Source organism: Mycteria americana, chromosome 2 (genome assembly GCF_035582795.1).
Source record: "Mycteria americana isolate JAX WOST 10 ecotype Jacksonville Zoo and Gardens chromosome 2, USCA_MyAme_1.0, whole genome shotgun sequence".
Taxonomy (NCBI): Eukaryota; Metazoa; Chordata; class Aves; order Ciconiiformes; family Ciconiidae; genus Mycteria; species Mycteria americana.
In genome coordinates, this window is record NC_134366.1 from 121,133,932 (window position 1) to 121,159,498 (window position 25,567).

At 43.0% G+C, this 25,567-nt stretch overlaps 1 protein-coding gene across 1 annotated transcript; it reads right to left on the reverse strand.

Annotated features, from left to right (window-relative positions):
• Positions 1-994: 994 nt before the first annotated feature.
• On the reverse strand, positions 995-10,729 carry TGIF1 (TGFB induced factor homeobox 1). The gene is made up of 3 exons (XM_075494423.1): positions 10,341-10,729; positions 3,383-3,609; positions 995-2,041 (listed from the first exon to the last, which is right to left on the reverse strand). The coding sequence occupies exons 1-3, from the start codon at positions 10,354-10,356 to the stop codon at positions 1,475-1,477; spliced, it is 810 nt and encodes a 269-aa protein (XP_075350538.1). The 5' UTR covers positions 10,357-10,729; the 3' UTR covers positions 995-1,474.
• Positions 10,730-25,567: the final 14,838 nt, after the last annotated feature.

A 25,567-nucleotide genomic window follows, 5' to 3' on the forward strand; every position in this document is an offset into this window, starting at 1 on the left:
GCAAAACAAAATGCATGCACATTGCAGTCTGAATATTGCAGTCTGAATATTGCAGTCTTCTACTCATAATATCCTTAAATTCATCAGCTATCCTGCTCCACAAAGCCCTTCCCAGCCTCCCAAACAGACAACTGGTTTGTTTTCAAGGACTAGCCAGAACTGATTTTTTCCCCTAGAGGCCTCTTATTTCACTGTTGTTGGAAGGATAAGGGTTGGTGACTGACATTCAAATAAGTTGAAATGTGAGCTGCAAGTCTTCACATTTTTCAGTAATAAGTCATTTTGATACCAAAGTCCTTTTCTGAAAGGTAACTTATATTCTGTTGGCCAGAATACACCCCAATACAACAGGGATCTCTTCTAAATCTCAGTCAACCACCTGTTTAAGTATCTCACCAACACCTGGCTCCCAGAACTCAGATTTCAACCCAATACAGTCTCTTCTGTTTCAGTCTACTAGAATTACTGAGTCAAAGCCTTGTCATTGCAAGTCCAAGAAGAGTAGGAGTGGGAGCCCTTGTCCTCCCCCCTCTAAATTTGTCACCAGTGATGTCTAGGAGCTGTATCACAAAGACCTGCAAAGAACACTCATCCCAACCCCTCTTCTGGCCTCCTCATTTCATCTTCAGGAGAACTTCCCCATGGGCTGTCCCATCTCCCAGCCCTGAAGTATTTCTAGGAGCCAAAAGCTGGAACTCTTTAGAGAGGCCTAAGATATCCTCCTGAAATTTAATGAGAGTTGCCTACATAGCTCTCTTTGGCCCCTTTAAAAAATTTCAACATAGCAGAACACAGTCAGGTACTTCTGGCCCACTTTTCAGCATTCCTTTAAACATCTGGTTAACACCAACTGCTGGCATAGCTCTCTAAACCAAACAAAGTCAGTATGAGCTCAAAAATATTTCTCACTTCCATTTATTTCAAGAGTAAAGCCGTGTTTTCTGCAAAGCTCGTATTCAACAAAATACTCTGTATGCATCCATTTTTAAAGAAAATATTTTATTACATTATGGGAAAAAAGCATAATCATCCAAAGTTCGTATTGTTAAAAAAATTGAAAATTTATTTTAGACAGCGTGTCGGTATATTCTGTTCCGCATGGGAATGATAAGAAGACTCTATATCATTACTAGATATTGCACAGTCTGAAAGAAACAAAAACAAATCACATGATCTTGGGAACCATCTCACATTATGAAAAACCTACAAAGAAAACATTAAAAAAAAAAACAAACACACAATCCTTTCTTTCTACAGTAGCTTTAAGTTTATAATTCTTGGAATGACCATATTCCACTGAAGACCATCTCAGTGACAGGAAGCTTCATTTCAGCAATCCCTTGTGCAAATAAGATTAATAAAAAAAATAATAATAATGCAGTGAAGTCTTTTGATATCGTGTGGGTGGCAATAACCACACAGCTGTTAGATCCCTGCCTGGAAAAACAAAACGGGGAAGGAGAAGGAAGGGGATTTAGGCCATAAGTTTTGCCTGCAACTCCATCTCTGCCGCCCTTTTGAGTGCAACATCCACCAGTAGCTGAAATCCACTAAAATCCTGGTTAAGGTCTGGTGGGGTTGGAGGAGGAGTGTTAAAGAGCCCACTTTGTGCATTTGCACCAGGTCCCAGTTTAGATGCGTCCTCATGGTAGGAGAGGGAGTTGTCTGTGAAGCTGTTGGCCGGGGGCTGCTGCAGGTCCGTGGTCTGGCCCACGTCAGCTGGCTGGCAAAAGTGGAAAGGGGCATCTTTCAATGCAGTCACAGTCGTGTGGCAAATCACTGACGGCCGAGCCAGGACCGATCCCGGGGAAGCCGGCTTGGAAGAGGGCACAGTCTTGCCGAGCGGTGCGGCAGCGGGAAGGAAGGCAGTCTCCTCCAGCAGGGGAATGTAGTTCTTTGTGCTGATGGAAGACTCCACCAGGCCGCCCTCGGGAAGCTTGGTCCCTCGCCGCGAGATAGTGAACTGATTTGGGTCTTTGCCATCCTTCCTCAGCATGTCAGGTAAAAGCCTGCGGCGTGCATTGATAAACCAGTTGCAGACCTGGGAATATAATGACATCTTAATTTCTACCTTCATTCATTTCCAACTATGTGCCATTAGAGTCATTGGGTTAGATTACTGAATCCCTCCAAGCAGTTTCCTTAACTGCAGAACAAAAGAGAGACCTACTGACAAGTTCTGACACGCTTGGCAAAGGCCCTTCCCTTGTCCGGGCTCTACCCCCAGCTCCCCACTCCTGTTACAGAAAGCCCCGGGACATCTGAAGACTGCTAGCACTAACGGAGGAGTTTAGCTTTTAACTCTGTGCACACACATTAACCTATTAGCTATTGTTCCCTAGCTTAGGTTAATTAACAACAGGAAAACCTTTTCTCTCTGAAGAGAGCCACTCCTCCCACAAATAGTTACTGATTTTCCTTGTTCAACTGACTGTGTCGACAGACATAACATGAATTACCTCATTTAAGTTTGTCCTTGTTTAAATATCAAACCAGTTTCCTGGGCGATACAGGATAGTTTATAGCTTAACGTCTTTTTTCTGTTTACTACATAAAGGAGGTTTTCTTTATGATGTTACATTAAGGAAACTTTATAGCCAATTACGAAATTGGTACTAACGAATTAATCTGGAAAAATAAAGCCCAGAAGTCAAGAGGAGCACTCTGTATTTAGCACCTCTCAAAACCAAACCAGGGTTTACCCAATTTCTCATGCAGCCACCTTCCCACGAGGTGGAAAGCAGCAGCTGTCAATGGCTATTCCACCAAAGATAATCACAGAAGATGAGAACAATGCATCCAAGGGACCTTGCAGCTGCCAGTGGTATCCCAGGATGAGAATCCAAACTAAACACACAAAAGCCCCATCATACCTATACTAGCACACTTGAGTAGCTCTATCCCATATAGGTTGTTCCACCGATCTTAGAGGAAGTCATCATACACATAATTATATATGTGCATGTTCTACAGGAATGAGCCTCAAGTTGCAGTTTTTGAAGTGAAAAGTTGTATGTTAAGCTGCGTATCTATCACCATAAAACCTCTGTTGACAAATAAATACCTTCTTCTCACAATAAACTACCTTATACAGACACTTTATGTCTTTTGGGCCCCGATTCCGCAAAAAATTAGCATGCATGCTCGAATTCATGACTGTCTGTTCTCCCAGAGAAGTAATTTTATTCCCAGTAAACAAAGATCATCATAACACACAATTCATTTGTATTTCTCCTTACAAGTGCCATCAGAAGGACGGTAACAATAAAAAAGGGAATCTCACATGCAGTGTAAACATTTGTATCAGTGACTAGACCACAGGTAAATTACGAAGGAAACAGAAAACAGCTCCTTTTTAAGCAAGAACTACTTTTTTGAATACCTGTAGTGTGGAAAGGTGTGTCTGTCGGGATAACAGCGCTTTTTCTTGCTCTGAAGGGTAAGCATTGTATCGGTGCTCATATAGCCAGTCCCGAAGAATCTGCACAGACTCCTTGGGCAGGTTGCCACGTCTCCTCCGTTTGCCTGAGCCAGCAGATGAGGAAAGATCCAGTGGGACATCCATAGTGTCATCATCCTCCGTTTCACTGCCTGATATTGCAACTACACCTACAATTTTAAGAAGACAAGAACAATCAGCCTCCTAAATCCATAAACTACTCAGCTCCAGCATTCTTTGGTTCAGACACTTTTTATTACATTAACTGTCTTTACTATGAATCATGGTATAGCCACCTATACAGGAGATTTGTCCTGTAGCGTTAACTTGTCAAGCTGTAGCTTTTCTGTCAGCTGAACAAAAAGTAGCACCAGTGATCTGTTCCTAGGGGAATTCTTCTCCACAAACCCTCATTTTCTTGTTCCCCTGGCAACCTTTTATCTGCTGCATGTTATCAGACAGCTTCAATCTAATGCCAATATTGTCCAAATTTGCTCGCTATGGTATGCATCCAACACTTTTCTTCAAGGATAACTATCCAGTGGCTGGGCAAAAGGTCAATAAGCAAAAACTTAAAACACCCAACTCAAGCAATGGGTTATTTAATTACCCCTTAACATGCCAATGCTTCCCTCCTGGGAGAGAGAGCTTGTAGATTTTATAAATTAATAGCTCGTTCCCAATCTATTAATAAAAACTAACGGAACAAGAAAAGAAAGGGAAAAATTGTGTCTGCCCCCACCCCTGAGTGGATTTTCACTTAGGAAGAAAAAAAAAGTACAGGAAAAAGAAAGAACCAGGTGCCTAACTCATGTGAGAGCCCACCTGTTTATCAGGAGATGGACTTCTGTAATTTAATTGCACTTCTATATCAAAGAACCACAACCATTTAATGTTTGGGTTTGTTTGTTTGTTTTAAATGTACCACTTTGCATCTTGATTATTTTTTTCAACTTCATGGTTTTCATCTCATATTTTAATCTGTGGAAATGTGTGTTCTGTGCTACATATACTACAAAGACTCCAGATTTACAAGTTAACTGCATACCTTTTTCCTTCAACACAAAGGAAGGAACAGATTTCAAAATCTGATTATCCCTTTATATATACACCACACTACTAGTAACATGAAGCTATGGTATGTAAATTAAAAAAAACACCCCAAAACCAAAAAACCCCAAACAAGTATTCAAAGTTAGGAAGACTACAATTCTGTTCCTTTGGTAGGACATAAAAGTCACCAAGGAAACAAACTACTGTAAAATACAAAGAAAACCATGCTTTAAATACTCACCAGGTAAAGCTCACCAGAAATTTTGGGAATCTTACAAACTATATATAAATCCAAATAACATACCACCCATTTTCAACTAGTACAATTAAATACTAATTTCAAGTAAAATTATACTGGCTTTCAGAAGCAATTTCTAGAAACTATAGAAAGAAAACAAGCCCTTAATCTTTCTGTGTTTTGAACTTGGGGGGGGGAGGGGGGAAGGGGAACAACGAGGAGACTTGCTCATTCATAACATCTAAACTAAAAACCTTACTAGTAGGAACAAGTTAAATGTCAAAAGTAAAATTTTTATGTGGGCAAGAACCCATAGTTCAAAAATTCTGTGTAAGGAAACAAAGTCAGCCTTAAAATATGAGAAGTGTGCCCATGAAAGTATAAAACTATATAAAGCTATAGTTATATCCGTAAGTAAAGAAATAGAAGGAATTCACGTCATTTAGGAAAAAAATATGGAAAAAGGGGTGTGTGTGCAAGTTTTGCTTAATACCTGGCAGGGGGACACACACCTCTCCCCACACTTTCAAACTTTAGCCAAAGCTGACATAGTGAATTATTCTTTCTTTCCCCTATTTATGAACAGCTCCAACATCCTTAAATTTAGCTTAAGTTGTCCAAATTTCAATGCCTATTTTTGACATGCAAGCATTCCCAGCAGGATGATAAATCTGCAATTTGTCTGGCGTAGTTACTTCAGTAACTTACTTAGTATTGTTTTCATTCTCCCAATTGCTGATTTATGTAACCGACAAACACCAAACTGACATACCAAATTTTTCCTGTGATGATTAGCTACATAAATTATCCAGTCATGGAACAGGAACAATAGGACAATATTTAAATAGCCAACACAAGATAAACTCCAAATTATGTAAACAGGTTCTTAATTCATGTAGAAAGTATGTCAAGTTTGCTTTAAAATGATTCCGAGCAAACGGCTTTATATTTGTCATAGCTTCACGGAAAGTGCTGTCATGCTTGCAACCTAACCTGAGAACATGCCTTGCACAATGGGCTCCTGGAGCCATGAGGAGCACTTCTTGGAACAAAGATCCTGCACAGACAACACGATGGCTCTGCAAAGCAACTCATCCTTTTAAAACTGAATTTAAAAACCAGTTAAAACTAGCCTACACTATTCAGACAATGTTTTCAAGTGCGCTGTTCTTGTTTGTCAGAAACCAGAAGTGTTGCAGCACTTCAGTGGGTTGGGTTTTTTGTTTGTTTTTAAATATAATAGGCAGCAAGACAGGACCTTGGAAAACAGGGAGAGGCAGACAGTGAGGGCTGGAAATAAGAGGGAAGAGAAGCCAAAGAAACTACTCCTATGAGAAAGTTAGGTATCTAATGGTTTGTGAGCCATATTTATATGGCATAACAAGAACTCCTCCAGACATGCACCACCCCATCTGGAACAACCTCTCGAAGATCTAACACACAGCTAAAAGCCTCCATGGGCACCTCTCTGAATTTGAGAAAACCGACAACAGCAAAACTTCTTCTAGAACTGTTGCTCTTTTTCATCCGGGGGGGGGGGGGGAGAGGGGGGGAAGTGTCTGAAAGCCAGCAGCATAAAAACGTTTCTCTATTTTGCAAACAAGATCTTTTGCTGAAGTAAAAGTTGCCGTCTGACTAACCGTAACCTACCTAGCAAGAAATGAGTCAACAGCGGAGCCTGCCCTTTGACCCGCTCGCTTAGTGTGTCATCTTAATTGACACAGTAAGTTAGTGACACAAAGCAGGTTTTGGTTAAGCAGGAAACCCAGTGTAGTACAACTTCTCTTCATTTAAATGAGCTCATTTAAATAGATGATCAGCCCTCTGAACTTGTGGCAGATCTCTCCGGCGTGGTACAGAGTGAGCAGCAACAGGAAGTCATGGCTAGAAATCTCGCACTACCCCAGCTGATATTTTTTACTAGAGCAGGAGCCACGTTGTTGCTGTCAAAGCTCTGTTTTCATTAAAGCATTCCTGCTGATTACAACCCAGCTTTGTTTTTCCGTCTTGTTAGTAATCAGGCTATTCGCTGCTGGTTTCCTGTTTTAACAGGGCCCAACTGAAAAGGCTTCTGGCTAGGCTCCACGACTGGACCATTGGCTTACTGTTATTTACACCCAGAATAAAAGGCTTGGGGAGACGACGAGCAGCCCCAGCTGACCCACTAATTTATTTCGTCTTAAAAACAGGCTAGTGCCAGGTTATTTTACGTCTTTTCCTAAATATGTTTAGATTAAACAGAAAAACTGCTTTTACAGGACTAAATTAAAGCAGCACAAGTTCATTTGCATAGAGATCTGGGAAACAATACCAAATCCCAGTTCTCCACTCCCGCCACCACCACTTAGATGAGCAGTCCACGCTATTAATGACACAAGAACTACACAATCAGCATCCCTTCTTTATAAATTACTTTATCCTCCTGGCTTCCCAGCTGAAGTCATATACATGACTGAACACACTGCTGCATTGTATCACAGCCCAAAGACTTCACAGGTCGTCCCGTAATCAGCTCAGGGAAGATTACACCTAGGATCTTGAGTCTAGGTTCAACACCCAACCGTTAACAGCTTGAAACAACTTGAGTAGAAGTACAGTGATGACTAAAGTTGATTTCAAAATAAACTACTGCTACTTAAGAAGGCATGCTGAAATGCATTGAGGGGGAGGACAAAGTATTTAGAGAAGCTGAGACAAATTAAATGGAAGTTAAGCAAATGAAAAATTTAGGCTGAGTATCAGGGAAAAAAAAAACAACCAAAAAACAACTATTCCATTGTGTCGAGGAAGAGCTTCACAGAGGAAGTGGCAGAAGCCAATTGTTATTCAAACCAGGACAAAATATACCACAAGGAACAATCTCTGCCCTCCAGAGAGGGGACGGACAAAAATCACCTTATGGAAATCCTCCCACCCCACCCCCTTAGGGTTCTCTGACTTTAAGCCGGATTTTTTTTTTTTATGAGCACAGATAAACAGAACCAGTTCCCATCTAAGGCCCCGATCCTGTTGTAACCAAGTTCAGTAGGATTCCTCACATGTATAAACTTGAGCACATGCCTCTGTCTTTGCGAGACTGTATTCTAAATCAGCTAATTAACAAGCTGAATATGTTCAGTGTGATTGCTATCACGTTATTATTTGTAAATGAAACTATCCACAAAAGAGTCCTCGGGGTTTTAACCCACAGCCTGTTAGCTAAAAAAAATAAAAAAATAAAAAAACACAACCAAAAACAACAAAAAATCCAACACAAAAAAAAAACTAACTAAATTTAATGTGAATTTAAAAACCAACAACAAAAATAAATTAGCTTAAAATTATTCATAAGTAACCAAGAACTACAAGGATGCAGAAGGGAATTTCCACAGTAAAAAAAAACTTCTTTTTTTTTTTTTTTTTTTAAACTCTGAATAGGCTTCATAATTGAGGAACCAGCTTATTTGTTTTCCTCTGCATTTCACAACTTAGCTTCATAGCTTCTAAAGTAGCCAGTCTTGGCTATGCCATACATTTTTTTTCTTTAAACAGGATTTTTCTAGGAGTGCAAGCAAGAAATCTGTAACAAAGTCACTCTTTGAAACTTTTTGAATGAGCCTCAAATGCCAGGAGGTCACAAATAACTACAAGCCCAACCTTTAATAAAACAAAGGCACCCTAGCCCTAACATCTTTTTAAAAGTTTCTGTCTTTGTCTCCTCACCTTTTAATTTCTGCCACGCAAACCCCAGGCCCATGGCCCCTCTCAAAAGTTCTCCCTCCCGCCTGTCACCTTTCATTGTTTCCATTGTTTCAGCCCGGGACTCGCAATCCCCAAAGCAGAAGATCTTTCCCCCCCCTCTCTCACGCATACATACACACACACACACACACAAAGCCCTACACACGCATACCTAAAAACTACGTCAGCGTTTTTCACACGCATTTATTTTGGGGGTGGCAAGAACAACAGTTGAAAGTGCAGGGAGTTTGGTATTTCACCAACCAGCAGCTGCCCTCGGGGAGAGAAGTCTGAACAATGGAAGCAACAGCAGACAGGAAACCAGCTCACCACTGCTGTGCAAACAGGGAGCATAGGAATGTCCTAAAAATAACTGAGCTAAATTAATTCAGTTAAACCATAAAAAAAGAACCCGCTTGCAATAAGGTTAAGAATCTCAACCTAAGACGACTGAAACACGCTCGAGTCAATGCTGTCAGTGTCTCTAGGCACAGACGGCTGAGCTTGGTATGCAGCACATGTTGTAATCTAAAAATCCGTGCAGTTGGCTAGCAGGCTGAAACGCACCGTGCGCCCAGCTCCTGCGGGAACTCCGAACGCTTCGCTTTTCACCACCACCCTGCCCGCTATTTAAACTTCGTCTTTGTGCCTTAATTCCCTTTGTGCGTGCTCCTCTTCGACGAGTGGCACGTCCAAAGCTTCTTACGAGGGCTACAAACCATATTAGTACATCACGCTTCCAGCAGCCCAATGATTTCACGAACTACTTATGCATTAATCGCTCCAAGGATATTAACAACGAGCGAGGCTGCTCTACTATAGAGCCGCAGGAATGCGTAGTAGGGGAAAAACAGCACAACTCCGGAGTACTGAACATGCGCACTGCTGCCCTCTAACCCTCCACTTTGGGTAATTTAATGGTCTTTGAATGCAAAACACCCTTCATCCCCACTACAGACTGGTAAATCGCAACTGAAAAGATCCCGCTTTGCTATAAACTTCTTTCCAGCCAGCGCAGATGTGTTAAATCTGAAATCACGTTCCGCGTCTTTGTGGCCAAGCTCTAATTTAAAGGCACTTAAAGCACCACAAGCGCAAAGAGTAACAATCCTCTAGCTGTAAAGTTTGTTTCTAAATCAACACAAAGAAAACTTAAAGAGCCTGATGGGGGGGGGGGGAAGTCTTCCTCCTTTTAACCCTAACTATGTCGAAACTTTGTTCGGTTTTTTTTCCTGTTTAAAGGATAAAAGAAAGGGAAGGAAAAGGCACCAACTTTCCGCAAAATAACGCAGCCGCGGGCGCCGATGAGGTTCGAGACCCTCCTGCCGAGGCCCCCGGCCAGCATGCCCGCTCCCCCCGCGCCGCCGCGAACAAAGAGTTGCCAGACAGCCGCCCGCGGGTCGCGGCGCGCGGAGTTGCGGGCGGCCCCGCTTTCCTCGCCCCGAGTGGGGAAAGGACCCGCACCCTCGCCCCCCGTCACCGGCACGGCGGGGCTCGGTGCAGAAAAGCGACAAAAAGGGGTTTAGCGGAGGGCAAGGGGCAGAGGCTCGGCGGAGGGAGCGAAAACAAAACTTCGCGGAGGCACAAAGCGGGCGGCTGGACATGTTTTTGACAGGGAGCCAGCGGCGCGGAGACGCGGCCGCCTCCAAACAACAGCCCCGCATGTTTTGTCTGGGAGCGGAGCATCCACTGCCATCTTCCACGGGAGCTCGGCCGGGGGGGGGGGACGGGACACTGGGGAGAAAAGGGCCGAGGAGAGAAGGAAAACAGACTCCCTCTGGCTTGGCAACGGCCCCCCCCGCTTCCCCCCCACGCCGTTCCCGTAGGGAGAGCAGAGGCGCAGGGCACCCCGCTTTCTCCCGGCGGCCGAGCGCGCCCCATCACAACTACCTTTTTTACTTTTCATCTTGATCGCGAGGACCGAGCCGCCGCTGCCGCCGGACACCCCGCACACCAGGAGCCAGGGGCACCCGCTCGCCGACCCAAGTTTCTCTCCCTTTGCCGGACGCCGCTCCCCCTTTAAACTCGGCGAGGAGGAGGAGGACGGCGGAGAAGAAGCACCACCGCCACGGAGCGCGGATCCAGGCGCCCAGTCCGGGGCCGCGCTGCTGTCAGCGGGAGCCGCAGGGCTCTGCCTCCCCGGGGGTTTTCTGGTGCGGCCGCTGCCGGGGTGGGCTTCCCTCCCCCCTTCCCTTTGTTCCCTTCTGCCGGCGATTGGCCCCGGCTTGTTAAAGTGAGGAAAGGCACGGGAGGAAAAGGTACACAGCGCCCGCCCTCCCCCACCTTCCCGCAGTGAGTACGGGAGAGTAACCCAGCGCTGCACTGGCACTCGCGGCTGCCGCGCTGCCTCCTCCTCCTCCTCCTCCTCTCTCCTCCCCTCCCGGGCTGCTGTGGCTCTGTCAGACGGGAGGGGAGGGACGGGCCGTTGGGGGGGGGGGGGGGGGGGGGTCCGCCCGTACCCGCTCGCTCATGCACACACAACAGCGGCGGCGGGGGGAGCCCTCCGTGCCTCCCGCTCCCTCGCCTTTCTTCCAGGCAGACGTTTGATCATTAAACTGGAAGGAGAAGGGGGGGGGAGATTTTGACAGCTGCCCTTGACTAGCCTCCTCCTGTTGCTGCCGGATGAACCACCCACTCCTTCGCGTGAATAGAGAGGAGAAGAAAGGAGAGTACGTACGGCAGGAGAAGGAGCCCTCCAAAGACCGGCGCCCCCCTCCCGGCTGCCCAGCGGGCACTGCTTCGTCTCCTGTCCCCCATCCCGTCCCCCTACGATGGCACTGAACGAGCCCCAGCCGCCCGGCGCTGGCCAGCCCCTCCCGCGGGGGAAGGCGAGCCCCGTTTCTGGGGTTATTTTTACACCGGTTCGTAAAGGTTGTTTTTCTCTCCCCCCCCCCCCCCCCCCCGCCCGGTGGATTTCGCTGCGACACATGCTCATGGCTGTAAAGAGAAAAGTGTCACAGCTTGACTCATCCCTCTCAGGCGAGCACGTGTTGCAGCAACAGTTTATTTTCCTCCGGGATGGGAAACGCGGGACGGCGAGCCGCTCCTTCGCGGACGGCTCGCTCCGGCTCCCCAGCGAGCAGGGGGGAGAGCCCTCCCTGAAGACGGGCGGCCTCGGCGGCGTGTCCCGGCGCTCCCCCGCCGCCCCCTGTCAAAGCGAGGTGCCCTTCGGCGCCGGGCGCGTACTTCAAAGTGCTGAACGCCGAACTGCGGGCTGAAATTTCACGCGCGAAGGTTTTGGCGTGGAAAGTAAAAGAAGCCGCCTTGCCTCGAAACACGCGGGCGGCCGTAGCGTGCTTTTTATGCACGGGAGTGTGTGTGTTTGTGTCACTCCTGCACCGCCACGTGCTGGGCTGTTTGCGGGCGAGGAGGAGCGGGGGCAGGCGCTTGGGGTTGAGAAGCAAACGCTTTAAACGGCTGATGAAATAATGAATTCCTACGGCAGAGCAGGGCTCCTTCCTTCCCCCACCCTCCTGCTCGGCGGCGCGGGCATCCACACAAACGCGCATTCACAGCAGAAGAGGAAGCAACAGCGTTTTAACAGCAAATCCTCCCCAAGTACCTTATAACTATTTTTATGTGGCGTAATTACAGCGACCTTGCTGGAGATAAAACAGCTGTTACATCCTGAACGGGGGACGGGGGAGGGCGGCTGGTGAGTCATGTCAGTTAACAAGGCCCCAGTGTTGGCCGCTGCGGGGCCGGCGGCTCGCTTTTGGGTGACCGTTGGGGCTGGTCGCCGGTACCCGGCGCGTCTGGCTGTAGGTTAGCCGGCCGGGCCGGGCACACTGACTCACGGCGCCGCGGGCCAGCGCCGAGTCAGGCGGGCGGTTGTGCCGCGCGGCGCTGACTGAGCGCCCGGCGGCGGCGCGAGCCGGGCCGCTACCCGCCGACCAACCGCCCTCCAACCGGCCGCGGGGGGGGAGCCGCGCGCGCCCTTCAGGCCGCTTTCCCGCCGCGGAGCCGGCGTCGCCCCTCGGTTGTGTGCGGGTCGGTTCGCGTCCAGGCAGGGGCGGCAGCTCGGGAGGACGAGGCTCGCTCAGGGGCGGGTATCTTTAACGTGAGGAGAAGCGAGCTGCGTCTCGGAGGGATTGGTGACTCAGGGGCGGGGGAGCGTGCGCGCACGCCGCCGTATTTTTTTTTTTTCCCTGTTTTGTTTTTGTTGTTGAAAGTCCTGCTTCCCAGCTGTGAGGGCTGACTCTTCAAACTGGCGTTTCGAGCGTCCAGGCATGGTCATGCCAAAAAAGTAATTACGGGAAGTTAACAAAAGACACGTCAAGGATTTGAAGAGGTTTCCCTTTCTCCATACCGCCCAGGCTGCCTCACACTTGCTTATTGTCCTTGGGACTGCCAGCAAATTTGTGAAACAAACTATTTCCTTTCTTTCCCACTCCCCTCCCTTTTTTTTTTTTTTGTTTTGCTTTGTTTTTGAGGTTTGTTTAAGTTGTTCTTTTTTAGGTTTTTTTCCCCCTTCTTTGGCAAGGTCACTTTTATGAGGGGAAAAAATAAAGTTCTAGTTTCACACTGAGCTCAGGCTTGCTTTTAGGAGCGTTAGAAACAGCCTTTCTAGCTCTGTTGGAACGTGGGTTCCTAGGAATTTTCTCAAAGGATGTTAGGAGAAGATTGCTTTCAACTTCACGTGGCAGCTTTTTAGCTAGTAGGAGTGGGTGGTGGACCAGTGGGTGTTCATTCCTAGCTCCCCAGGTACAAAATGCATGGAGAGGCATTTTTTTGAGCCAAGTTACTCCACGGATGCGAGTATGGAGGCATGTATCCATAGTTGGGACCACTAGGAAAGACAGAAAGTGGGCTTGTACAGTGCACCTTGCAGTTGTTGCCTTGGGCAATACCTCGGGGCTGTCTACAAATTCTGGCCACCTTTACCACTTGAAGACTCTTGGTATGTGTTTGAGGTGGTAGGATGGGTGGAAAAAGACCCCTACAACCTTCTCCACCAGTAAAGCCTCAACACACCTGAAACAAAGTTGTATCTGAAGAAAGGGCAGGTGATTTTTTTCACCTGTCCTGATCTCAAATCTAAGGAACAGACCAATCTGATTTTACAATTAATGCAGTAACCTGGTGGCCCATAAGTTGATGATGGGTGTTGGTATTGGCTGCTGCTTGCAGGAAGAAGTATATGGTAGGGAAGACAACATGTAACTTTCTGCAGTTTTTCTTTTCCCTTTGCGTGTTGGTGAGGCTGTGTCTTTTAGTATTATTTAATCTGCTGGAGCTGCATCAGCACTAATAATCATATCACAAGCAGTCCACGCTGTTCACTGAGCAACTTTGGCATCTGTGCAGCTCCTTGGGTAAGTAGTGGTGTACATGTGCATCAAGATACATCTGTGCCAACAGGTCTGAACAGCTTGGTTTAGTCAGAGCAAGTTCAGCTCTGTCTGGACCCATCTGCATAGACATGCTGTAAGTATTTGTAAAACTGGATTCCAAGAAGGGAGCAAAATAAAACTGGAGGGGCTAGATTTTAATTTACTCAATGATTGTCCATATTCTAGGTTTATCAATGTTCTGTGGTGATGCACACGTGTTTCTGTCCTGTCACGCTACCATGTGTGATATCTTGTGTGACTAATTGTATGTTCCTTACTTTACAAGTGTTTTGCTTTGGGATGTTGGGGCTGTGTTTGTCTAACTACTACTGAAGTCTCCAAGGCCATGCTTTAGGTATAGAAACTCTTAAAGGAAGTACTCTGGAAAATCAGGACTTGGGCATCTCAGGCTTGTGGATATTTGTTATCTTAGCCTGTTTGTTCCAGTTTCCCATTTATAAACTGGAGATTATTATTTTTTTTCCCCACTTTATGGGGTGTTATGAAAATAAACCCATTGATCTTTGTGGAATGCACAGATGCCATTGAAATGTTTGTGAGAAAATGTATTCCTTTATATTCAGAACAGAATTAAGTAGTGCACAGTAAGCTAAGCAGGTCATACCTTCGGCAATGCGAATAAAGCAATGTAACAAATAACTGTTTTTTCCAGTGAATAAATCTGTCCTAATTATGGAAAAAAACAGGAATTGCTACTGTGGGTCACACCCATTCTTCACCTTTTCTTATCCATGACATTGACTAGTCTCAGATGTATCAGAGGAAAAGGAGAGGCTACAGAAGGCAGATGTGAGGTAATATTTTCCCACAAATGTCCCATCCAGATCTTTAATAGTTAGATACAAGCACTGGAGCAATAGTTTAATATAACTTGAAATTTTGTTACTGAGATAGCTGGATGGTCTTTATATTGGTATAAATGTTTAATATCTCTATAGCATTAAAACTCTGTAATGGCAGCCAGTGGCAGAGTAACACGTTGAGTTGTGAATTACACAAAAAGGCATTTCTTTTGATTTTTTTCTTGCCTATTTATTTCATTGAATATCCTCTTGTACTTTGAGACAATGAAAACAGAAGTCCCTGTTTTTTACCTTCTCTGTACCACTCATTATTTTATATACTTTCATCATATCTGCTTTCTGAGATAAAATTTTTCACTCTTCTCAATCTCTTTTCCTATGAGAATTACTCCCAGCTTTTGATATTGCCTTAGTTCTCTCCCAAGTCTATTTAGTCCTACAATATTCCATTTTTCAGTAAAGGTGACTTATGCTGCATGCAGTATTCTAAGCAAGGTTATGCCTCTGATTACAATATATATGTATTTGTTATTACTCCCTGACCTATTTCTTATGGAATCCAGCATGTTAGGCTTTATCTTTGGCTGCTGCTACACACTGAGGACGGGGCTCTATCAACTTTGGAGGTTATATCGCTTGTTTGAAGTTTCTCTTGTGCACAGTTTCATATTCGTCGCAGTGCTGAATTTCTGTTGTCATTGCATTGTTCATTCATGTAACAGAAGTCATGCTGAGGTTACTCACAAATCTCCCTTCTCCCAAATATATCTTTGATAGCTGCAGACTCTGGCACCTCACTATTCTTTACCTGTCCTTATTTCTCCCTCTCTCACTGGTCTGAGTTAATACATTCAAGAACACTGGACTGAGTCTAGGGCCTGGAAGCACCCTGCTGTTAACCTTTTGTCATAATAAAAACCAACCATTTAATCTTACACTTTGATTCTCTTGCTCCAACCAGATATTCATTCATGGCAATAATTTGCCTTTTTCCCCTAGCATCTTCTTAGTTTCTCCAGTAGCTCCTTGCATGGAACCTTGTCAAAAACCTTTTGGAAATCTAAATAAATTATGCCAACCAGCTGTGCTCCCATAATTAGAGCTCACTTTGCCACCTTTGTGCAAGGGCAAAAAGGGTAAATCAAAGTTGTGAAGACAATCCTAAGATTTCAGAACTTCTGCATAATGGACTCTGCAACTTGAACATGCTTTTCATTTTTTTTATGTGGGCATTCTTGTGGTTATTGAAGATCAAACAAGAACAAAAGCCCCAGGAATTCCTCATGTAGAATCACACTGACTCCTGTCTGGTATAGCATCAGGTTTGCAGCCTTTTGGTTCTCAGCATGGAGTTTAGTATGGACTCGAGGTAACGGGCAGTAGTTGTCGTTCCTGATGAGGATCAGCCACGGGAGTGATCCGTGTTTGCCACTGGCATTTCCAGACATTTACTGGCAAAGGGGAGCAATGGCTTCTCTAGCAGGTTCTAATGCCAAGTCTCTCTCTGGGGCCTCCTTCAACTCTCCCCTGTGCCAGCCCTTGCTCCCTCATCTCCACACGGTCCTCCGCCATGTCTGTGCCTCAGTATATAAGCATATGGAAATAGAATATTATGATTACTATAGGGGCAACTTAAGTACATACAGTAATCTTAGTTATGATTGTAAGACAATGCAGAAACTTTGTAAGTGGCATAATCACTTACGCTCTGAGACTAAAAGCTGTGCAGCTACTCTGGGGAGTGGTTTATGAAACTTGCGTTAATGTAAAAGCAATTTCTTCTCCATAGTTTGAAGTCAGACCACTGTGTAAAATTTTAAAAAGTGAATTATAGGTTTAATCTTGTTTGGAGTATAGTGTTCACTTTCAGGTTTTAACTCAAAATAAAGTACAAGTTTGACAAGGAACAGACCTCACGTATTCCTTCCAGTCATGCAGAAATGATAATTTTTGTCCACCACAGGCACACCTCATAACTGTTCTGCTCTCTTGTCTAAGAGGAGGGGCTCTGGCTCAGTTTTCTTTTGTGGCACACAAGTGAGCGTATCAAAATCAGCATGACAAATGGCATGATCGTTGACAGCCTTAGCTTAGCTCAAGAACTTGGGGCATGCAAGGAAACAGATCCCTCTTTCCTGAAATTTGAAACTATGGGTGCAATTTTGCAATGTATGTAATCAGTTTTTGCTTATCTGTAAGAAGTTAAGCAAGTAAAGCAGGAATGGCTGACAAAAAAAAAAAAGTGGTTTTAGTGGTTTGTTTTGTTTTGTTTTGTTTTTTAATTGTGGGATGCCTAACTTGCTTTTACCGCAGACTGGTTAGTGCATACCGAAGACAAGGCAGGAGGTTTACCGTGAGGCGCCCTAAGCAAGAGTGACATTGCTTAGCTGACCTTGACTAACCGAATACTAGAATGCCTATCTCTGCTTAAGGTTTTGCATCAGCAAACTATATCTAATTGTACAGAAATCACCATATAAAGCAACAAAAACAAAGCCTAAGAGATGTCTACACTTGTTAACTGATATTGTTTTCAGGGCAGAATGTTAATTTTAAATGAAATAACTCTTTCTTAATAACTGTATCTGGGCACTTTTATTGTTTAGTGTAGTCTACTCTAAACAAAATAACTTAATGGTCAGCCAAGTATTTGCATGGTTGAGTCTACGCTAAAAGTTTGTTTTGTTTTTTAAGAATTATATTTAAGGAACAGTGTCTCTAAAGTTATTTCTCTCCTTGCAGGACAAGGTTAAATTTGACTTGCAGAAGGAAAAAAACTGCAATCATAATGAATGAAATATACTACTTATTATTACACTAAATATTAATCGGTATAAGAATAAATAACAATTTGTTTTCTTTGTAAGAAAAACCTAACTTGGAATACTTGTTATTCCTGTGAACTAAGGAAGTGATTGTACCACACCTTAATACTTTGGGAAACAGAAAGTTATTGCTAAAGATGCACTGCTGCCATTCCTGCTATTAGGGTGGAAGGCTTATGTAGGAAATAAGAATGCCTTCTGGGACTGCAGATTTTCCATGCCTTTTTAGCAGAATATAAAGGCGGATGTTGTTTATTAGGTATAGAAAAAACTATTCAGATATATAACCTCATGTTCAACAAAGATTGAAAAGGATGCAGACTAGGTAAAAAGTAGTGGTATTTTATGACAGGCCACAATTAAACACTGTATACTGAATTTAGAAAAGCTTTCACTGCTGTCTATGCTGTACCTGCTCTGAATATATGCTGGGACCTTTATTTTCAAAGTTGTCAGCTTTGTATTTTTATAGGTATTGCATCCACTTTATTATTTTTGCTGCTGTGATTGTTTTATTGATCTTCAGTGTGATACAATTTAAAATTAATGCTTACATTATTCTAATTTAGCTGTAATTTTCACATATTTAAGTGCAAACAGAATATTCTTTCAATATTATAGATGTGTTACAGAGATTTTGAGCGACCAGTCAAATTTACAGCATTATGGCACAGCTTCATCAATTGAACATATAAGCAAGCTATTAATGTTATTTTATTTGCTGAGCATTTATGTACTTAGTACTCAGCTGCAAAGATTCAGTGCCTGCTTGAGAGGCCCAGCCTAAAGGAGCAAATTTGTAGAATTAGGGACTACTGCATCTGTCTTGCAGGTGATACCGGTGAGCTGATCTTTTTACCTGGGTGGAGCCATGAAAAGGATGTTTGATGACTAAAGAAAAGAGTTAAGTTTTCACTGCTGAAAAAGGCGTGTAAGGTTTTTAAAGTGACAGGTAATGGGTGTTGGCTACCTTTCTATAAAACCCTAGACGTAGCCTGAGGCCCTAGTCTTCTGAAGGCAAACGCACGTTGTGATGATTTGGACTGCCTGTCTGCAGTTATGATTTAGGGCACCTAAACCTGCATGTGGCCTATCCAAGTGTGAATATTAGGAGACGAGGAGAGCGTTACAGTCTAAGGAAATCAATTTCATCAAGGTTTTGTTGTTTTTTTGAGGGAGGATCACAGCAACTGGATGGGGACTTCTGCTCTCTTGCCCTCTGTATTTTTGTATTAGAGAAAATAAGTCACAGGTTGGTGCCTGATTTTAAAACCCAAATCCTGAAGGTTTGCAGATAAAGGAGTATTGAGCAGGGGAGAGAAACAGGAATGCATGTCATCTGTGTTCAGTAGTGCTGACAGTTCTGAGTTTGCGTGGGGCTTTCTGCTCTTCTATGTAGTGTGCTTTTCTTACACATGATCATCAAGTCCAGCACTTCTTAGGACAGCCTTTCATTTGGGTGTATAGGATCCAACCTGATGTAGGGAAAGGGCTACTGCTCACTGAAAGAAATAGTCCATTTAGGAAAAAAAAAAAAGGCAGGAACCTAGACACCATCAGAAAAGTGAGAAAGGGCTTTTAATACAAAAGTATTTTGTCTACATCAAGATATTTCTTGTGAATGCTGAAGTAAAATGATGCAGCCTACAGAATTGTAATTTTCAAGGTTTGCTTTGGTTTGGCTTTTTTTGTTTCATTGGTTTTTGGTTTTGTTTTTGTTTTTTTGAAACTATGATGTATTGGTGAAGGGTAAACTGTAACCGAGGAGCATCCCCAGGATTGGATTTTTGGAACGTGGCACTTAAAGATATGGGTATTCTGGGCAGTCCATAAGCAGCTTGAGACAACTAGTTTGTTTTGACAACTGGTTTTGTTTCAACTAGTTTGTTTCAACAACTAGTTGTTGAAGGCCTAAGGCAACCTGTCACCAAGTAATCTTTCACAATGTCCAAAAATGAGCATGAGGGTTCATGGATCTCAAAACACAGTGACCCTATGAATATTTGTCTTAGGCACAGTATGGGACCTGTGACAACACTTTAAATAGTGCGAGAAGCCTTAATTTATGTCAAGTGAATGGCATTATGGCAGGCAGTCCCTAAAACTGCATGTATTCTAAGCATTTGTAAGATTTGGGTATTCGGATGTTTTTAGAGTGTACATGCTCAAACCATCCTTCACGTAAATATTTTTGTGATAGTCTTCATGATTTCGATCTTCTTTGGGAGTCTTTAAACATGGTCATCTCAAATGCCTGACATCATGGGGACATTCTTGGTACTTCGTGGGTGTTCTGTGGCCTGCATAATTAGCTAGGTGATAAGAGTCATAGCTAATTGTTCTTTGTCCTGCAGTGGGCAGACCCACATTGTGCTTTCAGAGAAGTGGGGGATAAATAACTGCCCTGGGAGCTCAGGGAAATTGTGGTAATGCCTTAGGAGACACTAAAGGTGCAAGTAGTTGAGCTTGGATCCTCAGTGTAAAGTGAGTATATTAGCAGCCTAAACCTATAGTGTGCAGATTTCATGTCTTGATAAGAAGGGGTCTCGGGACACTTAAGGAAGAAGTGAAACTAGATGAACAAACTGTGCATCCTTATGGAGCAAACGTAAGTCTTTACACAGCTGTTAATCATATGTTGATCCGTTAACTATTAAGACGCTAAAATCTATGTTTTTCCTCCTTCCATTGCAGTTAAGAGGTATAGTGAGAGCTACCATCCTAATACCAGCAAATATTAGAATCTCTTATACCTACCTCTGTACCCCTTATGAGGTGTAACAAAACCTGACAAGTCTAAGTAGGGTCATTAGCCTCCTGAGGAGCTGGAATTGAATCACCTGGATGCAAACAGTCTTATGTAGGATCATCAGATGACTGAGGAGCTGACTTCAGCTGTTCAGAGATAAACCTCAGGTGTGGAGGTCTTTGATTAACTGGTTAGTCCTGAAAAGAAGTTCTGAAAACAGAAGGCTACAGCAAGTTCGAATGACTTTCAGTCTTTGTGTTGAATCGTTTACAACTTTACAAGGTGCTAATTGTCTGTCTTACCTGTGTGCAGTTAAGGCAGGTGATTGACATCTGTTTCAATCTCTTGCAAGTGTGCCTGTAGTCACAAAATCTAAGCAAGCTGCATATAGCTAGGTCCTGGCTAGCATTTCTGTTCTTAAATCATGTTAGTTTAAGACTGAGTAACTTCCCCTTTGAAGACGGAACCTTTTTAGCCTTAAATATGAAACGAAAATATTGAAAGTTTCAAAAATCCCATATTTTTTTTGACTCATTAACTGAAAGCTAATTGATATTGAACCAGTGAATGCATTCTCACTCATTTCTCTGTGAAGAAACTGCTGCCAGGTTTAATACTAGATAAATCATGTATACCTGCAGTAAACTCTAGTGGACACAAAGCGCTCTATAACTGTATATTGTCAAATTGTTAACCTATACCTGTTCATGGTTAACATAACATGCCTAACTCATGCTAAAATATAGAAGTGCCCAGCCATGTGTGATCATGTCATCTGGTTAGCAGGAGCCATGTTGCCATGAGCAGTGCTGGTCAGGAGGGCAGTAGAGCAATAGCAGCTTCTGGGGAATCTCATTTCTCATTCTAGAATAAAGAGCCTTTTAGTCAACAGTGATAGCTGGATAGACGCAACTTTGTATGTAATGTACAACACTGAAATGGACATGAAATCTAGGGCCAAAGTGGCATTAAGTACTTACCCTCACTGAGAGTTTGGAAGATTTTTGGGGAAAAGGGGGAGTTTATGCAATGCATAGGCTTACTTCTGTAACTGGAACACAGATTGTCAGAAATGCTGAAATAAATTTAAGCCCCCCCCCCTTTTTTTTTCCAGTTTCCCCCTTTAAACTGAAGTTTTAATCTGAATCTCTAACACGGACACTGAACTACGTATTTGAGAGAGACAGATTATGTAAGAGACAGTACTCGTTGCTTCGTAATTAATCTGGTGGTAGGAATTGTCATCTTCCAAAACACGATTTCTCAAATTGTGTGGTTTTTAGAAGTGGAATAGCTTTACATTGTATAAGGTTAAAACTCTAACAGCTATTATTCATTCCAAATAAGGATGTTAAATGACATTGTATTACACAGTATTTTGTTAAATGCAGAAGTTTAAATAAGGCTTGTTCTATGCTATGGAGATAAAACACTGAGAGAAAACTGCTGCTTCCTTACAGTGCTGTACTGTTTCTTGCTTTATTTTGTAGTAATACAGTTAATATATCTATAGTCTTGGTATGAAAGCACGAACATTGCTAATAAAACAAAATTTAATTTCATGGATAGATCCTACCAATCTAAGAGGAGAAGAATAGTAACGCAGAGTGCATTTATCTAATATTTTTTTGTTGCCTCATGTCAATATACAGAGCACTTCAGACTGGTGTTTTGTTCTATATGTACAGGTATGTCCTGGGCTTATGAATATGTATGTACTTACGAACATATATATACAATGTAGTAACCTGTCATAACCTTCACTGTTGGTGTAAATCTTAGAAGAAAACACAAAGCAGAGAACATTAAGCACTGTTTGCATACATCTGTGTATCTGCGTGCGTGTAAATATGCACACAATCTGTTAGTTATACAACTGTGATTCTTGACAATGGCATTTTATTAATATTCCTCGTTGTCTTACTATAATAATAATAACATATGCAGATGGAAGATACTATTTTGCAAATTTGGTAACAGTATTATATTTGAAAGGCTTAGTGAATGGAATGCCTAGGAGAAATGATCATTCTGGTGTGTGTGTGTTGTGCGGACATCTGCTGGGAAATGAGATGCCTCTGTAAAAGTTCTCTGTAGACTAGCCAAAATTTAAGTCCTGTCCAAGTGACACGTGTCATGCCAAATTAATTTTGAGCACTGGTAACAGTATGATCTTGTCATTGCCGCATTCCTGCTTCACTAATTAGCTGAGATGTAAGGCTTGGTGTTGATGAAATACCACACTAATATAGCCATACTACTTCTCACTCTCAAAGCCAACTTCAGACTTTCATCTTCACGTAACACACTGTTATGCATGACAACTGCTAAGAGTTATGGTGATGATTATTTTCAGCAATACACTTTCCCTGAAGTGGCCAAACAACTTCTTAACTGCTGTTTCAGAAATACAGTGACCCTGTAAAAAATGTCCATTATACTTCAAAAGTGTAAAATTCAGTACAAGTAAGATAAGGCTTGTTGGTGGCCCGATGTCAGAAGTATCTTAAGGCAACACAAAAGCAAGGAGGTGTTGGTGGAGTTAAACACAAGACCACCTGGGACTGCAGACTGCATGGACAAGTAAGCTTCTCTGTGGTGGGGGGCTCAGCATTACTCAAACAGCCACACTTAGTGTTTAGATGCTCTTAGAGTTTGGAAGTGAGACTTTGGCCTAGTTCAGATTTATGGAAAAAATTCCATGGACTTAAGTGAGGTAAGGTACTGTAACTTCTAGTTCTGCTAGCGTTCAAAGATGCTGCACTTCTCATTAATTTAATTTCTGCAATATGAATGGACCTGATCAGCAAATTAATAAAGTGTAACTTGCTTTGACAGAGCCGGAGGGAGATATAAAAGAGATATAATGGAGACAGGAGAACGAGACATGCCGCAGAAGAAACAGTGAGGCTGCCCGTGAATGCCTGGTGATGGCATATTGTGCTTTGCTGTCAGTCTGTTGACTCATGTACACTTCAAAAGAGCTCTCGGGGGAGCCGGTTATACGAGTCACTGCCTGATGCATTGTAAATCACGGCAGTACATTTTTTTTTTTTGTTTGGATGGGCCTTGAGTGTGCCTAATGCTGTTTTGAAACATCGTCTAATGCCATTGGAACTCAGGGATTTCAATAAAAGTGGGGCAGAGGGATAGGGAAAACCTGCCCTTAAAAATGTGATCAGTCAGAGCTGCTTCTGGGTTGGCTGGTCATCTGTTCTTTAATATTATGTACTGCTCCTGTTCAAACCTAAGAAAGCAGCAGGAACCATGAGCTTTGTAGAAGCTGAATAGAGATGAAACGAAAAACTTTCTGTGCTCTGTCTCTGTGGCCTATCTCAGGGAAGCTGTAGTCCTAAGACTTGGTCAGAAAACAGGGTAAAGGCTTCTAAGGGTCAGGGCAGGGTTTGGTGCTGCTTTGGCATGGAATTTCCTCTTAGGAACAAACGAGTACTTTTCCTCTAAGGAGCAGGCAGTACAGGGTACCCAGTGGCACTAAATGAACCTTGAAATGTTGCAGTCATAACATTGTAGAAGAACCAGGTCAGGAATTTTAGCCAGGATTCCTAAGGAAAGGAGGTTTACACAATTGTGTTGCCCTTGACTGCTGTCTGCCTGCGTTCCTCGGTAACTTTAGAAGTTGTAGGCCAGTTTCAGATAAATTTTACAGAATGCGAAAGTCTTAAAGATGCTTTGTTCTTGGTGAAAATGATTGAGTGGGTAAAGGCCTGAATCTCTCCACAGAAGGAAAAGCTTTGACAGGAGTTCAGTTATGCTCTTAGACAGTGACAAACCCAAGGGGGAAATTTTGAATGCCCCAAGCAGGAGAGAAAAGGCGGTCAGCATTTGTGTCTTAGTTGAAATGGGATAATACAAACATGAGGCACAAAGCTGCAGGTAAACATGAAAGAGCGTTTCACTCCCTGTGGAACTATTTGGGCCTTTTAAAGATTTGATGGATCATTTGTGTTTGTAAAGCCAAAGTTGGGCTGCTTACAGTTACAAACCCACAAGCGTAACTACAGTGATTGCAGAGATGATGAGTGACTTATTAACAGCAAATCTGATGTCTACTTGATTTCTCTCCACAAAAAAACCCCAAAATAAACAAAAATCCACCACACCAAAACAAATATTTGTCTCAGTGAAGTTAGTTTTGTGCAAAGATATTAACCCGATAGCTTGGCTTGTCTGAATTGTGCTCTAGTCAGAGTTCAATTTCTAGGGTCCAGCACAAAGAAGTCAGTAATACGTTCAGTTGCCTTCCCCTTCTTTTTAATTACAGTAGATCAGCAGTGGAATTTAAATGATGGGCAGCTGATAACAAGACTTTTATTTCAATTGCTGATAATAGAATGATGCCTTCAACTATGTTGTTGGAAGTATTTAATTTTGAATAAGTAGTGGAAATCAGTTCTCTCTCAAACTAAAAAGCAGTGGCTGTTCCTATAAATTCAAAGCACAGAATTGCCTATGTAAAGACTTGCAGATCAAGGAGGATATGGTTATGAAACATTAAAACAAACCATAATATCTAAGTCAGAGATTATCTATGAACCTCTGGCGCTGGCAATTCAGGAGCTCCCAGAGCTGTGTGGTTTTGTCTCTTGCTTTGGTGCTGAGAATGGACGAAATCCCCCTTCTCTTGAGAGTGCCAAGGAGATAATTTTGATGTATTTTAAAATTAACAGGAGTGAATATTTGCAAGGAAGTTAGGATGTTCAGCTTCTCGTGTTGCTTCACAAAACCTAAGAGGGTTATTTTAGATGTCCTTACTTAATTCAGTGATGTCACAATTTCCACATACTTAAATCTGAGGACAGAACAGGTTCTGATCTCTGACTCCCAATTTACTAACTCATACTTTCGTGGCTATCAAAGCTTGTAGAGTTGATGATCCTGTTTTGTCAATAGCAGTGATCACAGCAGTTACAGCTTGAAAAAAATTATGTCCAGCCATGAAGACACAAGATAACTACTAGTGTCCAGACCTCAGATTTTAACCTGGTTCTAGGCTTCATCTGGTATTTTCAGTGTCAAATTACAATACTTGCACTTAATGATTTACAAAATACTTGAAATGCATCTTAAGTGTGTGGATAGCTGTCATTAGAATAGGGGAATTAAGAGTCAAGGGACCTGGCTTCCATATCTGATACTGAAAGACTTGGCACAGGGAGCCAGCGGTGGTCTTTCCATATCCGTAAAACCAGAATGGCTCTTACTGCTGGACAAATATTGCAGAAAAGGTTCTCTGGTTAACATGATGCCATTTGCATTGCCACAAATATGACCAAGCTCACAAAAGCACTTTGTGTTGTTTTGGTATGCATCCTTTGCCTTCATGTAAAGTTATTGTATATGCTTAATGTTTTCTGGGCATTGCAAT